Here is a 19,007-nt window from a genome sequence, read left to right as displayed (position 1 = left end):
TTTTTTTTTTAATTTTTCTTCTCTCCTAGTGTTGGTTTTGTCGAATAAAAATGGGGAAGAGAGAAGAGAAAAGCCGAAAAGGGTTACTTTCAATTTTATTATTTTTTTAATATTTTGCTGTAGCAATCCGGGTTATACCGGTTGGACTGGTGGTTCATCGGAAAAAAAGCTGGTTCAACTGTAGGTGGAAGTGGGTCAATTGCTATTTTCAGTTTTTAACATTAACTGACCCGGTCTAGCCACTAGTTCTCAGCCAAACCAGTTCAACCGGCCGGGCCGGACCGGGTTTTAAAACCATGGTTCTACTAACGGTTTAAGACATTGTTAATAACTTAAAGGGAAAAAAATTGAATCACATCAACGTTGCTTGTGTAAGGAATCACAATTTCGAAAGTCAACTAAAATTTATTAACCAAAACCTTACTGCTATCAACTAAATTCTTTAAGTCAATGTAACAAAATGTTTGGTATTTGAAGTTTTGAGCAACTTAAATGATCAAAATGTCATTTTCTAAAATAAGTGTCCTCCATTAAAGTAAGCCGAAACATTCTGGACGGTAAAATTGTTATTTCCATAAATAGGGACTGAGAAAGTTTCCATAAAAAAATCATAAGATTGAAAAAGGACAAAGTAAATGAGTGGATGCCACATCAGATGGGTCCGAACCGATAGTTCTCAACCGCGGAAGTAGTCAAGTAGCTGATAGCTGAGTCAGCAATAAGGGGAGTGCACCCGTTAAGTATAAAAATATCTGAGAGTGCCAGCTAAAAGTTTGCATGCAATAGCAGTACTGCCTCTGTTCTTTCGATTGTGTGGTTTTATAGAATTTCAGAGAAGGACTTAATCAGAGTCCTTGGCAACAAAATATGGCAAGGACACACATAATCGTAATTCTCAGGGAAGGACTTCCCCGCTGTTATAAATACTGCCCAATTTTCACCACCAAAATGCATCACAAACACTCATCTTTCCTCTGGTTTAGCTCTCTAATTCAGAATGACGATCCTTGTTCTGCAGTCTGAATCTGGTATTTTAATTTTTCTTTCTTTTTATGTCTCTGTAGTTTTTTTTTTTTAATTTATTCAATTGTTTATTTTATTTCTTGAGTAGTTGAGAGTGATGAGCAGCAGAATGTTACTATAGAAGAAGAAGAACTGATTTTGGAGGGAGGATTCTCGGTCCCCAACACAAATTCATTCGGCCACAATTTCAGGTTCTCCTCTTTTAATTCCTGATATCATCGTTTATTTGTTTCTGTATCGTATGTTCTCAACCAATTTTCTGGTTGATTTATGGGTTCAAAATGCTGTATCAAACAATGATACATGTATTTTTTTTTTTTTTTAAGTAAAATTTCGTCCATAAAAAATGAATTTATCCCGCTTTTTCATTGTGCATTCCTTTTTATTATTTAACACACTAATTGTAATAAATATTTGCAGATCTACTTCTTTGAAAGTTATTAAAAATTAGCAATCATAAATTTCTCTCAGAAGTTTTTTGAGTTCTTGACAGTAGGGGTCTCTGCTTATATCCGAAGTAGATGAGTCTATTAGGTCTCACGGGACAGACACCCTTCACTTGTTGTTAGAGAATTTATGCTATCTACACATAATAGACAGTTAGTTTGTTCATGGTATTGCAAAGTCTGAAGGTTACAGACAAAGGATACAATGTTTGTTAACTATAATGAATGACAATACTTGGTTTTTTAACAGCATTTATGAAGAGATATTGGATAATTTTTTATGCTGTGATTTAGTGCAACTCAATTACCAAATCCTTTGGATTTATATCTATATATTTTTTGCCCTGAATCGATATGATAGTCATAACCAATTTAACCTGCAATGTCAAGCAGGGATTATAATGTGGAGAGTGATAGGCAGAAAGGTGTTGAGGAGTTTTATAGAACTCAACACATCAACCAGACGTACGACTTTGTAAGCAAGTTTACTTTGGATGTTATTTCATTCCAAGAATTGTCATTTATTTTTATTTTTGTAATTTATGATGTGGGGAAACTTAATACCATTGAATAACATCCTTTGGCAGGTGAAAAGGATGAGGGAGGACTATGGCAAACTGAATTGTGTAGAAATGAGTATATGGGACTGCTGTGAACTGCTTAATGAATTTGTAGATGAGAGTGATCCCGACCTGGATGAGCCTCAGATAGAGCATTTATTGCAGACTGCGGAGGCCATTCGCAAAGATTATCCTAACGAGGATTGGCTTCACTTAACTGGCCTAATTCATGGTAAAACTTCTCTTGATATTTTAATTAGGAAAGCTAATATTTACTGATTTTAGCCATGTTGCTGGAGAAGCAGTTTGTTAACTTTGTTTGTTGATGTATCTTAGATCTGGGAAAGGTCCTTTTGCATCCAGATTTTGGGGAGCTTCCTCAATGGGCAGTCGTGGGTGAGTTACCTTTTCTACATTACTGATTACATTGTTAAATAAAACAGACTCCATTCATTTGAATGTTTACGGTTTATTGCTTAATTTACTGACCGGGAATATAATTACAGGTGATACATTCCCTGTTGGATGTGCATTTGATGAATCAGTTGTTCACCACAAGGTCTTACTTTTCATGCATTTCAAGTTCAACTTCTTCTAAACATTATGAAGCAACTGCAATACCTGAACCTTTACTCATTTAATTTCTCTTTCAATAGTTCTTATATCATTTTGGCATGGTCCTACAGTATTTCAAGGAGAATCCAGACTATAACAATCCTTCTTACAACACTAAATTTGGAGTTTATTCAGAAGGCTGTGGACTAAACAATGTGATGATGTCATTTGGTCATGATGACTACATGTACTTGGTATTATTTCTGATCTTTCTATTGTAAAAGATCGTAGCTCTATATCTTTTCCACTTTATGATGCACACACCACTGTCCATTTTTTTTCATATAATCCTTTTTCTCAACAAGCTAGAGTGAAGATTATGTGGCCAATTAGATATGTATACTTATTATTATGATAATTATCTTAGTTTTAATAAAAGTACAAATGACATAATTATTGGCTTCCCTTTTTACAGGTAGCTAAGGAGAATAAGACTACTCTACCGTCAGCAGGTCTTTTCATAATCAGATACCATTCTTTCTATGGTGAGAAACTAGAGAAATTGAGGAATTTCCATACATTAGCTAGTGTGTCAAAAGCCATTCTTGTGACGAATTTATGTTAATGGAACCAATCTATCTTGCAGCTTTACACAGGGCAGATGCATATAAGCACTTAATGAGTGAAGAAGACATTGAGAATCTCAAGTGGCTCAAAATATTCAAGTAAGAATGCATGTTTCATAATGCTTTGGCATAAAAAAATCGTTGTTATATATGAAATTTCTAATTCATTTTGCGTTAAATATGCAGCAAGTATGATCTGTACAGCAAGAGCAAAGTTCGAATTGATGTAGAGAAGGTCAAGCCATACTATCTTTCCCTCATTGAAAAGGTAAACACCAGTTTATATTCCAATCCTTTCAAGAAGGAATGGATAAAGAAAGTGAACGTTGTTATTTTTGCAACCGAAATATAATTTAATTCTAATGTTTTAACTATTCCTATTCCACTTCTTCTAAAACAATTTAAATTTACTCTGTTGCAGTATTTTCCAGAAAAGCTGAGGTGGTGATAGTGGCAGTACCTTTTAAGATGTGCTTTCTAGGCGTTGCTCAGCTCTATTTCTTTTATGTATTGGAGATGTGGGCAGGTGGCTCTTATGTTTTCTTTCATTTTCAATAATATTTGTACTGAGATAATGTATTACATGCAATCGTTGATTGAGTCCAAATCTGCATTTATTCAATATATTAGTAAGTAATCAATATATTAATGATCATTATTAAACAATTTTTTAGTGTATAAATGAAGAAAAATTTATTCAAGTTATATTTAATAAATATATTAATAATCTGTGAACCGATGTGGGCATGAGTTTATGATATAATCTGTAAAGGTGAGATGAACTAATTGATTAATTTGTAAGGATGCATTATGTGGTTGTGGGTATTTGGTAAGCTCTCAAACACAAAGCAATGTGTGCTTTCATCATCTCCAAACACTGTGGGGGGTTGAGAAAGTTTGGTATCAGACAAGAACAGAGCAGCCACAAACAGTACACACTTTGAGTTTGAGTGGTCCAAAAGATAAGCCATTTTTCATTGAATCTCATTTGAGCAGCAACAAACACCTTGATTTGTATGTTTCGTAGAAATTATATCTTCTTCTTATAATTATATACAGAATAAATCCTTACTCTTCCAACTCAATTCTTTGTAATCTGTGGGAGAACAAATTTCACGTTTGTAAATGGTGGTGGAATCTATTTTCAGATAGATTTTGCATTTACTCTCATCCACTCTCTGGAACCAAATTAATTAACACTTCTGAATTGATACTTCACAAGATTGAAAACATCAAATCAACAGATGGAGATCATGGTAAATTTTGGCTTAAGCCAAAATTCTGATTCTTAAATTGCAATCTCCTAAAGAAAGAAAGAAACCAAAAAACAATTACATATTTATTTATGATGAATGATGGGCGTATTGGAATTACCATCCCACATCCCTCCCTGCTTTACATACTCCAAGTACCTAGCGAATTCTGGTTTCGCAGTAGTTTTCTTCTTACGTCGGCGGTCGAAAAGACTAAAGAGGGGATGAGTCTTGACAACCTCTTTGGCGGGCTTCGCCTTAGGCTTAGGATTATCTGCAACTGGGAACGTAACCTCTGCTTTTAATTTGGTTGAAGAACCAAATACGAATAGTCGAGAAGCTGGTACACTTGAAGCTCTTTTCAATTTTCCCTCCCATTCCAAAAGACCGATTGCAGGATCATCACCTACCCGTTCATATTTGTGACAGCTTCTTCGTGTACTCAAAGCTCTAAGCATGGTTTGATGTTGATGAAGAAACTAAAGTAGACTGCAGAGGTTCCTGGAATTAATGGTAGATAATAAGAATTTTGCATGAGAAAAATGAAGTATAGTGACACAGGAATTTAAGCAACAGAGCATAGTTTGATTAATTAGTCAGTCATATATGGTATGCAACCTGTCTTTTTTTCTGAATATCTTATGCATGCTTTGCAAAGCATGATTGAAATTCATTTAACTTATTGGCCTACAGATTAAGAAAATTGGGGGGTGTTCTTTTGACTTTGCTGCAATCTCAACAACTATAAGAAAAACGTTTGTTAAATCTTCATCTTTGATCAGACCAAGCCTACTAATTTTGACTCACCAACCTCTTCTTTTTAATTTAACATAAAAGGTTTGGGGTCATGTAATTAGGTTCAGCTACCTCAAGTTTGCATCAATGGTTGTCAAATTTTTGTTTGTAAAAAATGGTGGTGAAAAAAACCCCTTAACTGTAAAGGAATTGACTAAAAATTAATATAAACATCCATCTTGAAATTAAAGAATTAAAGTTTGAATCACTCGAAATACTTGAAATTAAGGAATTGTTATTAATTTACTACCATGAATAATGAATAAACACCGTTTACTCTTTGAACCAAAATTTATTTTTCTCCTGTTTCTTAAATGATCATTGACTTAATAATGGAGAAGTACAAAACAAGAATTCTACTCGTTTATACCTAAGAATGGTGACACATCCTTGTCATACATTGAAGTATAATGTAGAGTTTCTTGGAATGAAATGTTTCAATAAGATACAAATGACAAGGTCAAGCGCCGATTGATCCAAGAAATGGAGAATCAAATAACTCTTCAATAGCCTTCAAAACTGAACATTGTTAATGACTTTTCTTTAATTGGTGATTGCGAGAATTTCCAAGTGTAAACAGTAAACACTGATTACAAGAGAAAGATGGAGCATCTGGATGTGGTTGCAACAAAGGAAACGCAGATGAAACAGCTAATTTAGTTGAGGACCAAGACAAACGCAGTTTACGAGTCTTCTTATGGATTGAAATCCAATCTCTGTTCTTACTGTTCAGTAATCAAAATAAATAAAAACTCTGCACAAGTCATCTTCCTCAAAAGAAATGCCCAGCACTAATTTAAACACCCACTTCAACATCCTGATGTGCTTAACAATGAAAAGATAAAAATTTGACTGACTTAAAAAACATTTGAGGAATTTTTTGTAGCTAGTGATTGAATTTTCTCAAACTTAGTTTACTGGCATTTTCATGAGAGTTTTCAACTGACCCAGCTACTCCCTACTGCCTTAGGCAATCCTTTCTTTCTCATAATGCTTCTCAAGTGTTCTGCAGTTTCCCACTTTCCAATGGTTGCATAGAAATTTGAAAGCAGCACGATATACGCAGGCACATCTGGCTCTAATTCTAAGAGATGCTTTGCTGCAAACTCTCCCCTTGTGACATCTAAACTATAACTGCAAGCATTTACTAGCGCTGCCCATACAGCAGGTGTGATCTTGGTACCATTCTTGACCATATCATTGAACAAACACCATACTTCTTCTATTTGACCAGCCCGGCCTAAAGTGTCTATGAAGCAGACATAATGTTCTGGACCCGGATTCAAACCATACTTCTCCCTCATCAAATTAAAACATTCTCGGCCCTGCTCCACCAATCCAGAATGTGCACAAGCTGATAAAATAACAAGAAAGGTCACAGAATTTGGCGAAACCCCACTTCCTTCTTCACCCATCTTTTTGAACAATTTAAGAGCTTCAAGCCCATGCCCATGACTGCCGTATGCATCTATCATGCTTGTCCAAGAAACAACATCTTTCCGACAAATTCTATCAAATAAGGACCCAGCATTCGATATTTTACCACATTTTGAATACATGTCTAGCAGGACATTGCATATTTGGGTATCAGAAGTAAACCCAAAACGAATAGCCAAACAGTGGATCTGCTTCCCAATCCACAAATCTGAATTCTCAGAGCAAGCAGCAAGAGCACTAGTAAGTGCAACCACATTTAGTCTCATTGTACTGATAATCGAAAACGCCTCTTCATACTTCCTATTTCGAACACATCCAGAAATTAAGGAATTTCTCATAACATCATCCACTCTACCATCAAAACTATAGAACACTTTCATGGCATCACTAATACATCCTACAACCGAGTAGAAATCAATAAGTGCAGTACCCAAAACCACCATATCCCGACCTAACACAACAACCAAACTATGCACCTGTTTCCCTTGTTCAAATGCCTTCAAAGAAGCACAAGCCTTAAGAACAGCAGATAAAGTAAACTCACTAATCTCAACTCTTTCCCTTCTCATTGCCTCAAAAACACCAAACGCTTCCTTAGCAAGACCGTGCCTTAAGAAGCTAGAAAGCAAAGCATTCCACGTGACAACATCCTTAAACTCCATCTCTTGAAAAGCTTTAACCGATTCATTCAAGAACCCAAACTTGGAATACATGTCCATCAGCGCAGTCTTGGACACAGTTCCAGTATCTGAACCAGTTTTGATCATTAAACCATGGACTTGTTTGCCGCGTTCTGGTCCAGGCAAAGAAGAACAAGCGCCCAAAACTGGCGTGAAAGTATAAGCATCAAGGTTAAGGCATGCGCCATGCATGTGACAAAAGAGAGTCCATGTGGCAAGAAAATTGCGGGTGCGGACGAATGAAGCAAGTTGGGAGTTGAGGGAGCGGAGGTCTCTGTAAGGAATTTCATCAAACGAGTGGTGAGTGTATACGTTGCGTTTTTGGAGGTGTGTTACATTTACATTTGAGTCGCAAGTCCTGGGGCTTTTGGTGGGGAACATTCGGTGACGAATTAAACGGATCATGATTCATGGAAGGTTGGGTCTAACTTCTAAGGTTACCCCGTAAAACTTGGAGGGGACGTTTGGTTCAGGAATATTAGATTATTAAGAATGTTAGATTACTGGAAAGATAGATTATCTTAGAAGATTACTAGAAATCTGTAGGAAAGATAGATTATCTTAGAAGATTACTAGAAATCTGTAGGAAAATGTGTTTGGTTAGTTGATGGGTATGTTGTATTAATATGTTTGGTTATAGGGAATAAATTGGTGAGTATGTTATTTAAATTACTAAATTATCCCTTTTAAAAATATTAATATAATATTATTTTTATTATTAATCTTTGAATAATTTCTTTTAACCCTCAATATTTTAGATTTAGCTAAAACACCCCCGTTTATATTAAACTTTAATTTATGATGAAATCACCCCAACCTCTTGCCGCCACCGCAAACCACCGCTGGAAGTCTTCGAAAGTCCCCGTGAGTAGCTCACAGTGACTGAGAGGCTTCGATATGGTCGTTTCTGGCCATAATGATGGTAAAAAACAACCATATCAGGCCAGATCTGGACGAGATCTGGCCGTTAACGGCCATTGACCTGGACGTTAGCGGCCAGATCTATTCCGGCCAGAATAGATCTGGCCATTAACGGCCAGTTCCAATGATCTGGCCGGAGATGGCCAGAATAGATTTGGCCACTTCCGGCTAGATCTGGCCTGATATGGCTATTTTCGGCCACTAATATGGCCGGAAACGGCCACATCGAAGCCTCCCACCAAATCTGGTTCTTTTTTAGGGACTTCGGCGAGTTTCCGGCGGAGGCCCGTGATGGTTGGCCCACTATCGAAGGTGGTGGCTGGGTGGCAATGGTGGTCTGAAAATTGTTTTAAACATAAGGGCATTATTGTCTAAAATTTTAATTAAACAAGGGTAAAATTGAAATAAAATATTATTGTAAATTTCTTTTAAAATACGGGCATTATTGTCCAAAATTTTTATTAATAAGGGATAAAATTGTAACAAAAAAAGATAACTCTGGTAATCTTAGAAAACCTAAGAAAATTGAGGTAATCAGATTACCTCCAATATTACCAATAGTAATCACTATTAGTATTTAAAGATTACCGGTATCTTATATTACTTGACAACCAAACATGGAAATCAAGTAATATAAGATCACTTACCCCTAGTCATGACAGATACACCCGAACCAAACGCCCCCTAAGAGGGTGTTTGGTTCAAGAAGGTTAGATTACTGGAAATATAGATTACCTTGAGGGGGCGTTTGGTTCAGGAATGTTAGATTACTGGGAATGTTGGATTACCGGAAAGATAGATTACCTTGAAAGATTACTGGGAATCTTTAAGAAAATGTGTTTGGTTAGTTGGTGGGTATGTTATATTAATATGGTTAGTTATGGGGAATAAATTGGTGGGTATGTTATTTAAATTACTAAATTGTCCCCTTTACAAATATTAATATAATATTATTTTTATTATTAATTTTTTAATAATTTCTTTTAACCCCAATATTTCATATTTAGTTAAAACACCCCTGCTTATATAAAACTTTAATTTATTACGAAATCACCCCCACCTCCTGCCGTTGCCTGCCGCCACCGCAGACCACCGTCGGAAGTCTCCGAAAGTCCCCATCAGCAACTCACCGTGATCAAGAGGCTTCGATATGGCCGTTTCCGGCCATATTGATGGCTGAAAATGGCCATATCAGGCGAGATCTGGTCGGAAATGGCCAGAATAGATCTGGCCTGATATGGACGTTTTCGGCCATCAATATGGCCGAAAACGGCCATAGCGATGACTCCCAGAGCCTCCCACCGAAACTCGTTCTTTTTTAGGGACTCCGACTAGTTTTCCGAGGCGGTCCGTGGTGGTTGGCCGTTGTAGGCGATGGTAGCTAGGTGGCAGTGGTGGTGGTGGCTGAGTGGCAGTGGTTTGTAAATTGTTTTAAATTCAAGGACATTATTGTCCAAAATTTTAGTTAAATGAGGGTAAAATTGAAATAGGATATTAATGTAAATTTATTTTAAAATGAGGGCATTATTGTCCAAAATTTTCATTAATAAAGGATAAAATTGTAACAAAAAAGGATAACCCTGGTAATCTCAGAATATCTAAGAAAATGGAGGTAATCAGATTACCTCCAATATTACCAATAGTAGTTACTATTAGTATTTGAAGATTACCGGAATCTTATATTACTTGACAACCAAACGTGGTAATCAATTAATATCAGATGATATTAACCTAATAATCTGACATTACCGCCAACCAAACGCCTCCTGAAAATCTTTAGGAAAAGGGAGAGCTATTTTTTCCCACCCAAGGTTTGGCGAAACGACACTTTCCCACCCATCGTTAAGATCCGTTAATGAAATCTGTTATTTGACAAGAATAAAATTATAAAATACTATAATACCCTTTTTATTTGAGTTTATAATTTTATAAACTTTGCTATTATTAAAAAATATTCTAAATCTTTTTAAAAAAAAAAAAAAAAAAAACCCAATTCACTATCATCTTTATGCAAGAACATCTCTCTCACCCACCGCCTAACCGACGCCACCACTCCCTCTTGTTCATGGCAAGCCAGTAGCAGCGTCACCAACGGTGTCATATTTGTTCTAGCGCCACTCCCTTTTGCCCAAAAAAAATTTCTTTGTCAAATCAAAAGGCCTCGGGTGGCAACCTCCCTCTCTCCTCCAATAAGCCCACCACAATTACTCACGACCCCAGCCGCTAGTGTTGGCAGCCTTGCTCTATAATTTATGTCACATAGCCAATGTCAAAAGGATTTATTTTTGCATTTATTTTCATGGATTTTATGGGTTTGATTTAGTATCTTCTTGTTCTTTTGTTTTGTTTATTATGAATTTATGTTCATGGAGTTGAAGTGGGAGGAATTTTTGATGGAATTAGAAGTGAATATTTCTGTAAACCAAATTCTGGGTTGTTTGGAAGATGTATGTGAACCAAATTTTGGGTTGAAAATTTGTGAATGCAGAATCCTTTGCTCTTTTTTCCTTCTCTGTTTCAATTCTCTCCCTCTACTTTATTTGATTGCTGTTGTGTGTAACTACCTGGTCGCCGGCGATTGCCCATCATTTATAACCTTCTCACAGCCAACTCACCCACTACCTATTAGATGAAATTCCTCACGCAAACTAAATTCTGTATTTTTTTATAGCAGTTATGTGTTAAGCAAAATCTGGATTGTGTGAAAGGTTTATGTGAAGTAATTTCTTGGTTGTATTGAAGAATTATGGAAAGCAAATTTGGTCTTACAAAAGAATTATGTATAATCTTTTTATATGGAAGATTTCTTTATATGGAAGAAATATGTAAAATTTTATTGTATGGAAGATTTAAGTTTAATTTTTTTTTCATAATATTCATATGATATTAATTTATATATTATATTTGCAGATTTATTAATTAACAGTATATATATACATTGTAAACTAACAAAAATACCATTTTTACTGTTAAAATTAACGTCTGAATTTAACTATGGGTGGGAAAGTGTCGTTTTAAAACTTGGCGGGTGGGCAAATGTCATTTTGCCAAACCCTGGGTGGGAAGATGTCGTACTCCCTTAGGAAAATGTGTTTGGTTAGTTGGTGAGTATGCTATATTAATATGTTTGGTTATGTGGAATAAATTGATTTAAATTACTAAATTGTTCCCTTTTCAAATATTAATATAATATTATTTTTATTATTAATTTTTGAATAATTTTTTTAACCCCTAATATTTCAGATTTAGTTAAAACACCCCCGCTTATATAAAACTTTAATTTATTACAAAATCACCCCCACCTCTTGCCGCCACCGCAAACCATTGTCGGAAGCTCTGAAAGTCCCCGTGAGAAGCTCACTATGATCAAGAGGCTCCGATATGGCTGTTTCTGGCCATATTGATGGCCGAAAACGACCATATCAAGCCAGATCTGGCCGTTAGCAATAAAATCTGGGCGAGATCTGGCCGTTAATGGCCACAGACCTGGCTGTTAACGGCTAGATCTATTTCGGCCGGAATAGATCTGACTGTTAACGACCATGTCCGTGGCCGTTAACGGCCAGATCTAGCCCAGATCTGACCGTTAATGGCTAGGGATTTGACTGTTAAAGGCCAGTTCCATCGATATGGCCGGAAATGGCCAGAATAGATCTGGCCCGATATGGCCTTTTTCAGCCATCAATATGGCCGAAAACGGCCATATCGAAGCCTGCCACCGAATCTCTTTTTTTTTTTAGGGACTCCAGTGACTTTTTGGCGACGGTCCGTGGTGGTTGGCGCTATCGACTGTGTTCGCTGGGTGGCAGTGGTGGTGGTGGCTGAGTGGCAATGGTGGTCTGTAAATTGTTTTAAATATAAGGACATTATTGTCCAAAATTTTAGTTAAATAAGGGTAAAATTGAAATAGGATATTAATGTAAATTTATTTTAAAATGAGGGCATTATTGTCCAAAACTTTTATTAACAAGGGATAAAATTGTAACAAAAAAAGATAATCTTGGTAATCTTAGAACACCTAAGAAAATGGAGGTAATCAGATTACCTCCAATATTACCAATAGTAACTACTATTGGTATTTAAAGATTACCGGAATTTTATATTATTTGTCAATCAAACGTGATAATCAAGTAATATAAGATGACATTACCCCAATAATCTCACATTAGTGCCAACCAAACGCCCCCTAAAAAGTACATAGTATTTCTAATGGATTTGGATCATTTTATTTTGACTTAATTATGGAAGGGAGTAATGCTATGCTTACTCACGATCTTACTAACCATCTAACTATCCTTTGTTAAAATTACATATGATACTCGTACTATGCTTATGGTACCTATACTATACTCTATATTTACACAGGTTAGTAAGATCGTGAGTAAGCATAGCATTATTATTATTGAAGGACTTAAAGACATGACAGTTATAACGTGCTACAATCTATTCTCATAAAAAATAAAATATAGGGACTTTACCTAGCAAAATTATCATAAAAATAATACTTTATTTAACCTAATCTTTGAAGGATCTAGAGATACATAATAATAACCAAACCCTGGGTGATCGAATGGTTTGATAAAATCTCTTGAGTGTATTACTTAAGAGGTTTTAAGTTTAAATCCTTTCTCGGTTACTAATAAGGATGGTCATTGAAGTTCTTACACGATCAGTAGTTTTAAGATCTCGAGAAATTAGTTGAGGTGTACGTAAACTGTTCCAAACACCTCCGATCATTTAAAAAAAAAACATAACAATTATATCATCGATTACAATCCACCAAGAGAAGATCCAAATTCATTAAATAAGTTTTCAACTGACCCAGCTACTCCCTACTACCTTAGGCGATCCTATCTTTCTCATACTGCTTCTCAAGTGTTCTGCAGTTTCCCACTTTCCAATGGTTGCATAGAAATTTGAAAGCAGCACGATATACGCAGGCACATCTGGCTCTAATTCTAAGAGATGCTTTGCTGCAAACTCTCCCCTTGTGACATCTAAACTATAACTGCAAGCATTTACTAGCGCTGCCCATACAGCAGGTGTGATCTTGGTACCATTCTTAACCATATCATTGAACAAACACCATACTTCTTCTATTTGACCAGCCCGGCCTAAAGTGTCTATGAAGCAGACATAATGTTCTGGACCCGGATTCAAACCATACTTCTCCCTCATCAAATTAAAACATTCTCGGCCATGCTCAACCAATCCAGAATGTGCACAAGCTGATAAAATAACAAGAAAGGTCACAGAATTTGGCGAAACCCCACTTCCTTCTTCACCCATCTTTTTGAACAATTTAAGAGCTTCAAGCCCATGCCCATGACTGCCGTATGCATCTATCATGCTTGTCCAAGAAACAACATCTTTCCGACAAATTCTATCAAACAGGGACCCAGCATCCGATATTTTACCACATTTTGCATACATGTCTAGCAGGACATTGCATAGTTGGGTATAAGAAGTAAACCCAAAACGAATAGCCAAACAGTGGAACTGCTTCCCCATCCACAAATCTGAATTCTCAGAGCAAGCAGAAAGAGCACTAGTAAGTGCAACCACATTTAGTCTCATTGTACTGATAATCGAAAACGCCTCTTCATACTTCCTATTTCGAACACATCCAGAAATTAAGGAATTTCTCATAACATCATCCACTCTACCATCAAAACTATAGAACACTTTCATGGCATCACTAATACATCCTACAACCGAGTAGAAATCAATAAGTGCAGTACCCAAAACCACCATATCCCGACCTAACACAACAGCCCAACTATGCACCTGTTTCCCTTGTTCAAATGCCTTCAAAGAAGCACAAGCCTTAAGAACAGCAGTTAAAGTAAACTCACTAACCTCAACTCTTTCCCTTCTCATTGCCTCAAAAACACCAAACGCTTCCTTAGCAAGACCGTGCCTTAAGAAGCTAGAAAGCAAAGCATTCCACGTGACAACATCCTTAAACTCCATCTCTTCAAAAACTTTAACCGATTCATTCAAGAACCCAAACTTGGAATACATGTCCATCAGCGCAGTCTTGGACACAGTTCCAGTATCTGAACCAGTTTTGATCATTAAACCATGGACTTGTTTGCCGCGTTCTGGTCCAGGCAAAGAAGAACAAGCGCCCAAAACTGGCGTGAAAGTATAAGCATCAAGGTTAAGGCATGCGCAATGCATGTGACAAAATAGAGTCCATGTGGAAAGAAAATTGTTGGTGCGGATGTATGAAGCAAGTTGGGAGTTGAGGGAGCGGAGGTCTCTGTAAGGAATTTCATCAATCGAGTGGTGAGTGTACACGTTGCGTTTTTGGAGGTGTGTTTCATTTACATTTGAGTCGCAAGTACTGGGGGTTTTGGTGGGGAACATTCGGTAACGCATTAAACGGATCATGATTCATGGAAGGTTGGGTCTTAGGTTACCCCGTAAAACTTTAAATAGTATTTCTAATGGATTTGGATCATTTTACTTTGACCTAATTATTGAAGGACTTAAAGACATGACAGTTATACTGTGTTAAACCATCTCTAACCCGTCGCATTAAATTGATGCAAATTTTAGTGTAAAATACTTTGGATCTCCAATCCATTACATCAAAAATAATATTTTTTTCTTTTTTTTATTATAATAATTAATAATTTATTTATTTCACTCATTATTTATATATATATTAATTAAATATTAAGAATAATATTTTTATTAAATAATAATTACTTTAAGGTTTATATTAATTTAATAAAATTAAGCATTTATTTAATCAAATAAACATTATATTTAATATAGAAAAACATTACATCTAATATAAAATGATATAAAAAAAAAAAAAAAAGACAACACAAAAATAAAATTCCATATTGATAATAATTTAATTTTCCAAATTAGTATGTTCTTCCCACAAATGATCAATTAATGCATTTCGAAGAGCATGATGAGCCTCTGTATCCTTGATTTGTCTATGTCGAGTAAGAAAATTTTGAATTATATTATTATTATGAATTTATTATTATAAATAATAATCAAATTAAATTAAATTCAAATAATAAAATTTGGTGTGATTTTTTGTGTAAAATTTAATAATCAAATTAACTTAACAAAATTTAAAAACAAAAAATTTAATATTGCTACAGTGCCACATCAAATTGGCGTGGCACTTAGAGTTGGGTTGGAGCAAAAACCCACGTCATTTTGGTGTTTTTTACCCCCAAATGGCGTGGGTTGGAGATGCTTTAGACCATCTCCAACCCATTGCACCAAATTGGTGCAAGTTTTGTACCAAATTGGTGTGATTTTTGATGTAAAACACAATTGCATCTCCAACCCACTACACCAAATATTACACCAAAAAGAATATTCTCTTTCTTTTTATTTCATTGTAATAACCAATAATTAATCTATTTCACTCATTATTTTTGTATACATTAATTAAATATTGGGAATGATATTTTTATTAAATAATAATTACTTTGAAAATTATACTAATTTAATAAAATTAAGTATTCCATATTGATAGTAATTTAATTTTCCGAATTAGTATGTTTTTCCCACGAATGATCAATTAATGCATTTTAAAGAGCATGGTGAGCCTCTGTTCTTTTCAATATTTTGATGATCTTATAGGATTCAGAACTAATCTACTGGAATACTAAATTGTTATTTTAGTTTATGTTGTATTTTCTTTTAATTTTAGTGTTTTTAAATTAGTATTAATTTTTATTTTGAGTTATTGCAGTTTAATATTTGCATTGAATAAAGTTTTATTTTTAATTTTTCATCATTTTTTGAATTATATCATTATTATAAATTTATTATTATAAATATTAATATAAATAATAATCATATTAACTTAAATTCAAATAACAAAAAATAAAATAAAATTTTTGGTTGCATGAACAGTACCACGCCAATTTGGTGCGGCGAATAACGCTGCATTGGAGCAGCATTTCACGCTATTTTGGCGTTTTTCACACTAAAATAGCATGGGCTGGAGATGCACTTACAATCTATTCTTATAAAAATTAAAATATAAGCTGAACGACATGTACCCACACATAGTTTGCCATAAATACAATTTGATATCCAAAAGGTTTGAAAATGACAATTACCCACTTTCTATCCAAATCTGTTAGTAAATCCATTTAACTAAGGGCAATATAGTAATTTTATATCCAACTAAAAAATAAATTTTAATGTTCATCATTAATTTTAAATTAATCCATAAATCCCTAATTTTTTTATTTCATTTTTCTCTTCTCTCTCTTATCTTCTTCTTCATCTCTCCCTTCTCTTTCTTTCCTTTCTTCTCCGTCTTTTCCCTCCTTCCCTTCTCTTTTTTCCTTCAAAAATGCTATACCCACCGAACAATTGCACCGAAAAATTGCACTGAAACACGTGGAAGTTGCCACATTGGACGAACGTGGTGGATTGAATATTGACATAAATGGACGTCTAAAAAAAAACAATGGACGCCCGTCCAACTTTTATGGATGGTCGTTCATAGTGGAATGGACGACCGTCCATAAAAAAGTTGATTTGTTTTTAAAAAAAAACAATGGACGCCCGTCCAACTTTTATGGATGGGAGTCCAGTTAATATGGACGCTCGTCCACATTATGTGGATGGGCGTCCATACATCCTGGACGGTCGTTCATAGTGGAATGGACGACCGTCCATAAAAAGTTGATTTGTTTTAAAAAAAAAAAATGGATGCCCATCCAAATTTTATGGACGGGCGTCCTGAAACGATGGACTGCCGTCCATTGTTTGTGAATTTTTTTTATAAAAATAGTTTTAAAATATAACGGACGGCCGTCCACAAAGATGTTGAGAAGGTGGACTACTGAACAACCAACACTAGATGGACTGCCGTCCCTAGTTTCTGAAATTTTAATTATTTAAAAATATTTTAATTATTTAAAAAATTATTTTAAAATATAATGTAAATATGGACGTCAGTCCATGTAATTTGGATGGTCGTTTCTTGTGTATGGATGCCAATCCATGTCATTTGAACTGTCGTCTGCATTACATGGACTGGCGTCCATATTTGTTGGAATTTTTTTTTGTTTAATTAATATTAATGAATGGCTTGTCTAATACGCTTCATTTGTAAGCGCCAATTTTTTTTTCTTCTCTCCTCCTTCGTCTCTGTCATTTATTTTTCTTTTATTCTTCGTCTGCGCCATTTATTTTCTTCGCTTCTCCTTCGTTGCTCTTCACCTTCGTTGCGTGTTGTGATTCCTTACTTCGACGTCGGTTGCTTCCTCAACAGCCAAGCACCAGCAGCAAACCAAGAAACAAAACACTTCTATCAAACCTGTTAAAGCTCGGATTTTTTATTAAGGTAAAGATTTTTTGACTTATTTTATATATTTGTTTAGTTTCATATTCTATTTTGGATTGAATATATGTTTGATAGATAATATTTGTTGGCGACAGTTGTGAACTAGATTCGTAACGCGAAAACTTGTATTAGTTGTGCATGAAATAACTGACTATAGAAGAGTCCAGTTTGCCTCGTTTCAATGATGTTGAGGTAAATTGTGTTTGAAACTTTTTTAAATATGGTGTATTGTATTGTTTATTATGATGTGTTGTATTAGCACATTCTAATTTTCTTTATTATAAAACCATTGAATCAGGAAAATGAATGTGATGAATTAGGAGATACGGGATGTGCAGAGGAAGAAGTGGAGCCTCATATTGGAATGGTGTTTGATTCAGTTGATAGTTTGGTGAAGTATTACAGAAGGTATGGGAATAAAATGGGTTTTGAAGCAATGATACGTACGTCAAAGAAAGGAGATGATGGAATTATGAGATACGTGACAGTGGCGTGTTCTTGTTCTGGGAAGGAGAGAAGTAAATGCAGAAATACCTTGAAAAAATAACCTGTTGCAAAAACAGATTGTAAGAGTCGGATTAGTGCATCTTTGAATGGTGAATACAAATGGGAAATTAAATCAGTTGTGCTTGAACATAACTATGATCTTACAAGTCCGACGAAAAGAAGATATTTCAAGGTAAATCGAACAATACAACCTTTTGTGAAAAGGAGGCTTGAAGTTAATGATCAGGTTGGGATTAGTTCGTGTAAAAATTTTCATTCATGTTCAGTTGAGGTAGGAGGTGTAGAGAATTTTTCATTTCTTCAAAAAGATTGTAGGAATTACATTGAAAAAGTTAGAAGGCTACGACTTGGAGTTGGAGATGCTTCGGCAGTGCTAGATTATTTTATGAAAATGCAAAAGGAGAATTCAAATTTCTGGTACATGATTGATGTAGATGGAGAGAGTCGATTGAAGAATGTGCTATGGGTTGATGCTAGATGCAGAGCTGCATATAAAGATTTCGGTGATGTTGTGACCTTCGACACAACGTATCTGACGAATAAGTATGATATGCCATTTGCTGCTTTTATGGGGGTTGATCATCATGGACATTCGACATTATTAGGCTGTGGGTTAATTTCACATGAGGACACAGAGACATTTGTATCACTATTTCGTTCTTGGCTTGAATGCATGGATGTTGCTCCTAATGGAATTGTCACTGATCAAGATAAGGCCTTGCAAAATGCAATTGAGATTGTTTTCCCTGGTACAAGACATATGTGGTGTTTGTGGCATATAATGAAGAAACTGCCTGAGAAGTTAAGAGGGTATAATGAATATGAAACTATAAAGTTTACATTATAAAATATTGTATATGA

General features: G+C 35.2%; 4 protein-coding genes across 4 annotated transcripts; 1 reads left to right on the top strand and 3 right to left on the bottom strand.

Annotated features, from left to right (window-relative positions):
• The first annotated feature begins 997 nt into the window (after positions 1-997).
• Positions 998-3,672, top strand: LOC116113107 (inositol oxygenase 1-like). Its single transcript, XM_031399256.1, has 11 exons — positions 998-1,028; positions 1,112-1,214; positions 1,863-1,944; positions 2,057-2,261; positions 2,366-2,425; positions 2,536-2,588; positions 2,716-2,838; positions 3,060-3,129; positions 3,231-3,309; positions 3,397-3,478; positions 3,632-3,672. Exons 1-11 carry the CDS (start codon positions 998-1,000, stop codon positions 3,656-3,658), a joined length of 915 nt encoding a protein of 304 aa, XP_031255116.1. The 3' UTR covers positions 3,659-3,672.
• Positions 3,673-4,549: 877 nt separating this feature from the next.
• LOC116113007 lies at positions 4,550-4,955 on the bottom strand. Its single transcript, XM_031399139.1, has one exon. The coding sequence runs from the start codon at positions 4,919-4,921 to the stop codon at positions 4,550-4,552; it is 372 nt and encodes a 123-aa protein (XP_031254999.1). The 5' UTR covers positions 4,922-4,955.
• Positions 4,956-6,196: 1,241 nt separating this feature from the next.
• On the bottom strand, positions 6,197-7,776 carry LOC116113171 (pentatricopeptide repeat-containing protein At5g66500, mitochondrial-like). The gene has a single exon (XM_031399331.1). It carries the CDS (start codon positions 7,754-7,756, stop codon positions 6,197-6,199), a length of 1,560 nt encoding a protein of 519 aa, XP_031255191.1. The 5' UTR covers positions 7,757-7,776.
• Positions 7,777-13,023: 5,247 nt separating this feature from the next.
• On the bottom strand, positions 13,024-14,740 carry LOC116113167 (pentatricopeptide repeat-containing protein At5g66500, mitochondrial-like). Its single transcript, XM_031399325.1, has one exon. It carries the CDS (start codon positions 14,690-14,692, stop codon positions 13,109-13,111), a length of 1,584 nt encoding a protein of 527 aa, XP_031255185.1. The 5' UTR covers positions 14,693-14,740; the 3' UTR covers positions 13,024-13,108.
• Between the last annotated feature and the right edge of the window lie 4,267 nt (positions 14,741-19,007).

Source organism: Pistacia vera, unplaced genomic scaffold (genome assembly GCF_008641045.1).
Source record: "Pistacia vera cultivar Batoury unplaced genomic scaffold, PisVer_v2 Contig673, whole genome shotgun sequence".
In the NCBI taxonomy this organism is placed as follows: Eukaryota; Viridiplantae; Streptophyta; class Magnoliopsida; order Sapindales; family Anacardiaceae; genus Pistacia; species Pistacia vera.
The sequence above is the reverse complement of the archived record's forward strand: the minus strand, read 5'-3'. Positions and strand labels throughout refer to the sequence as shown.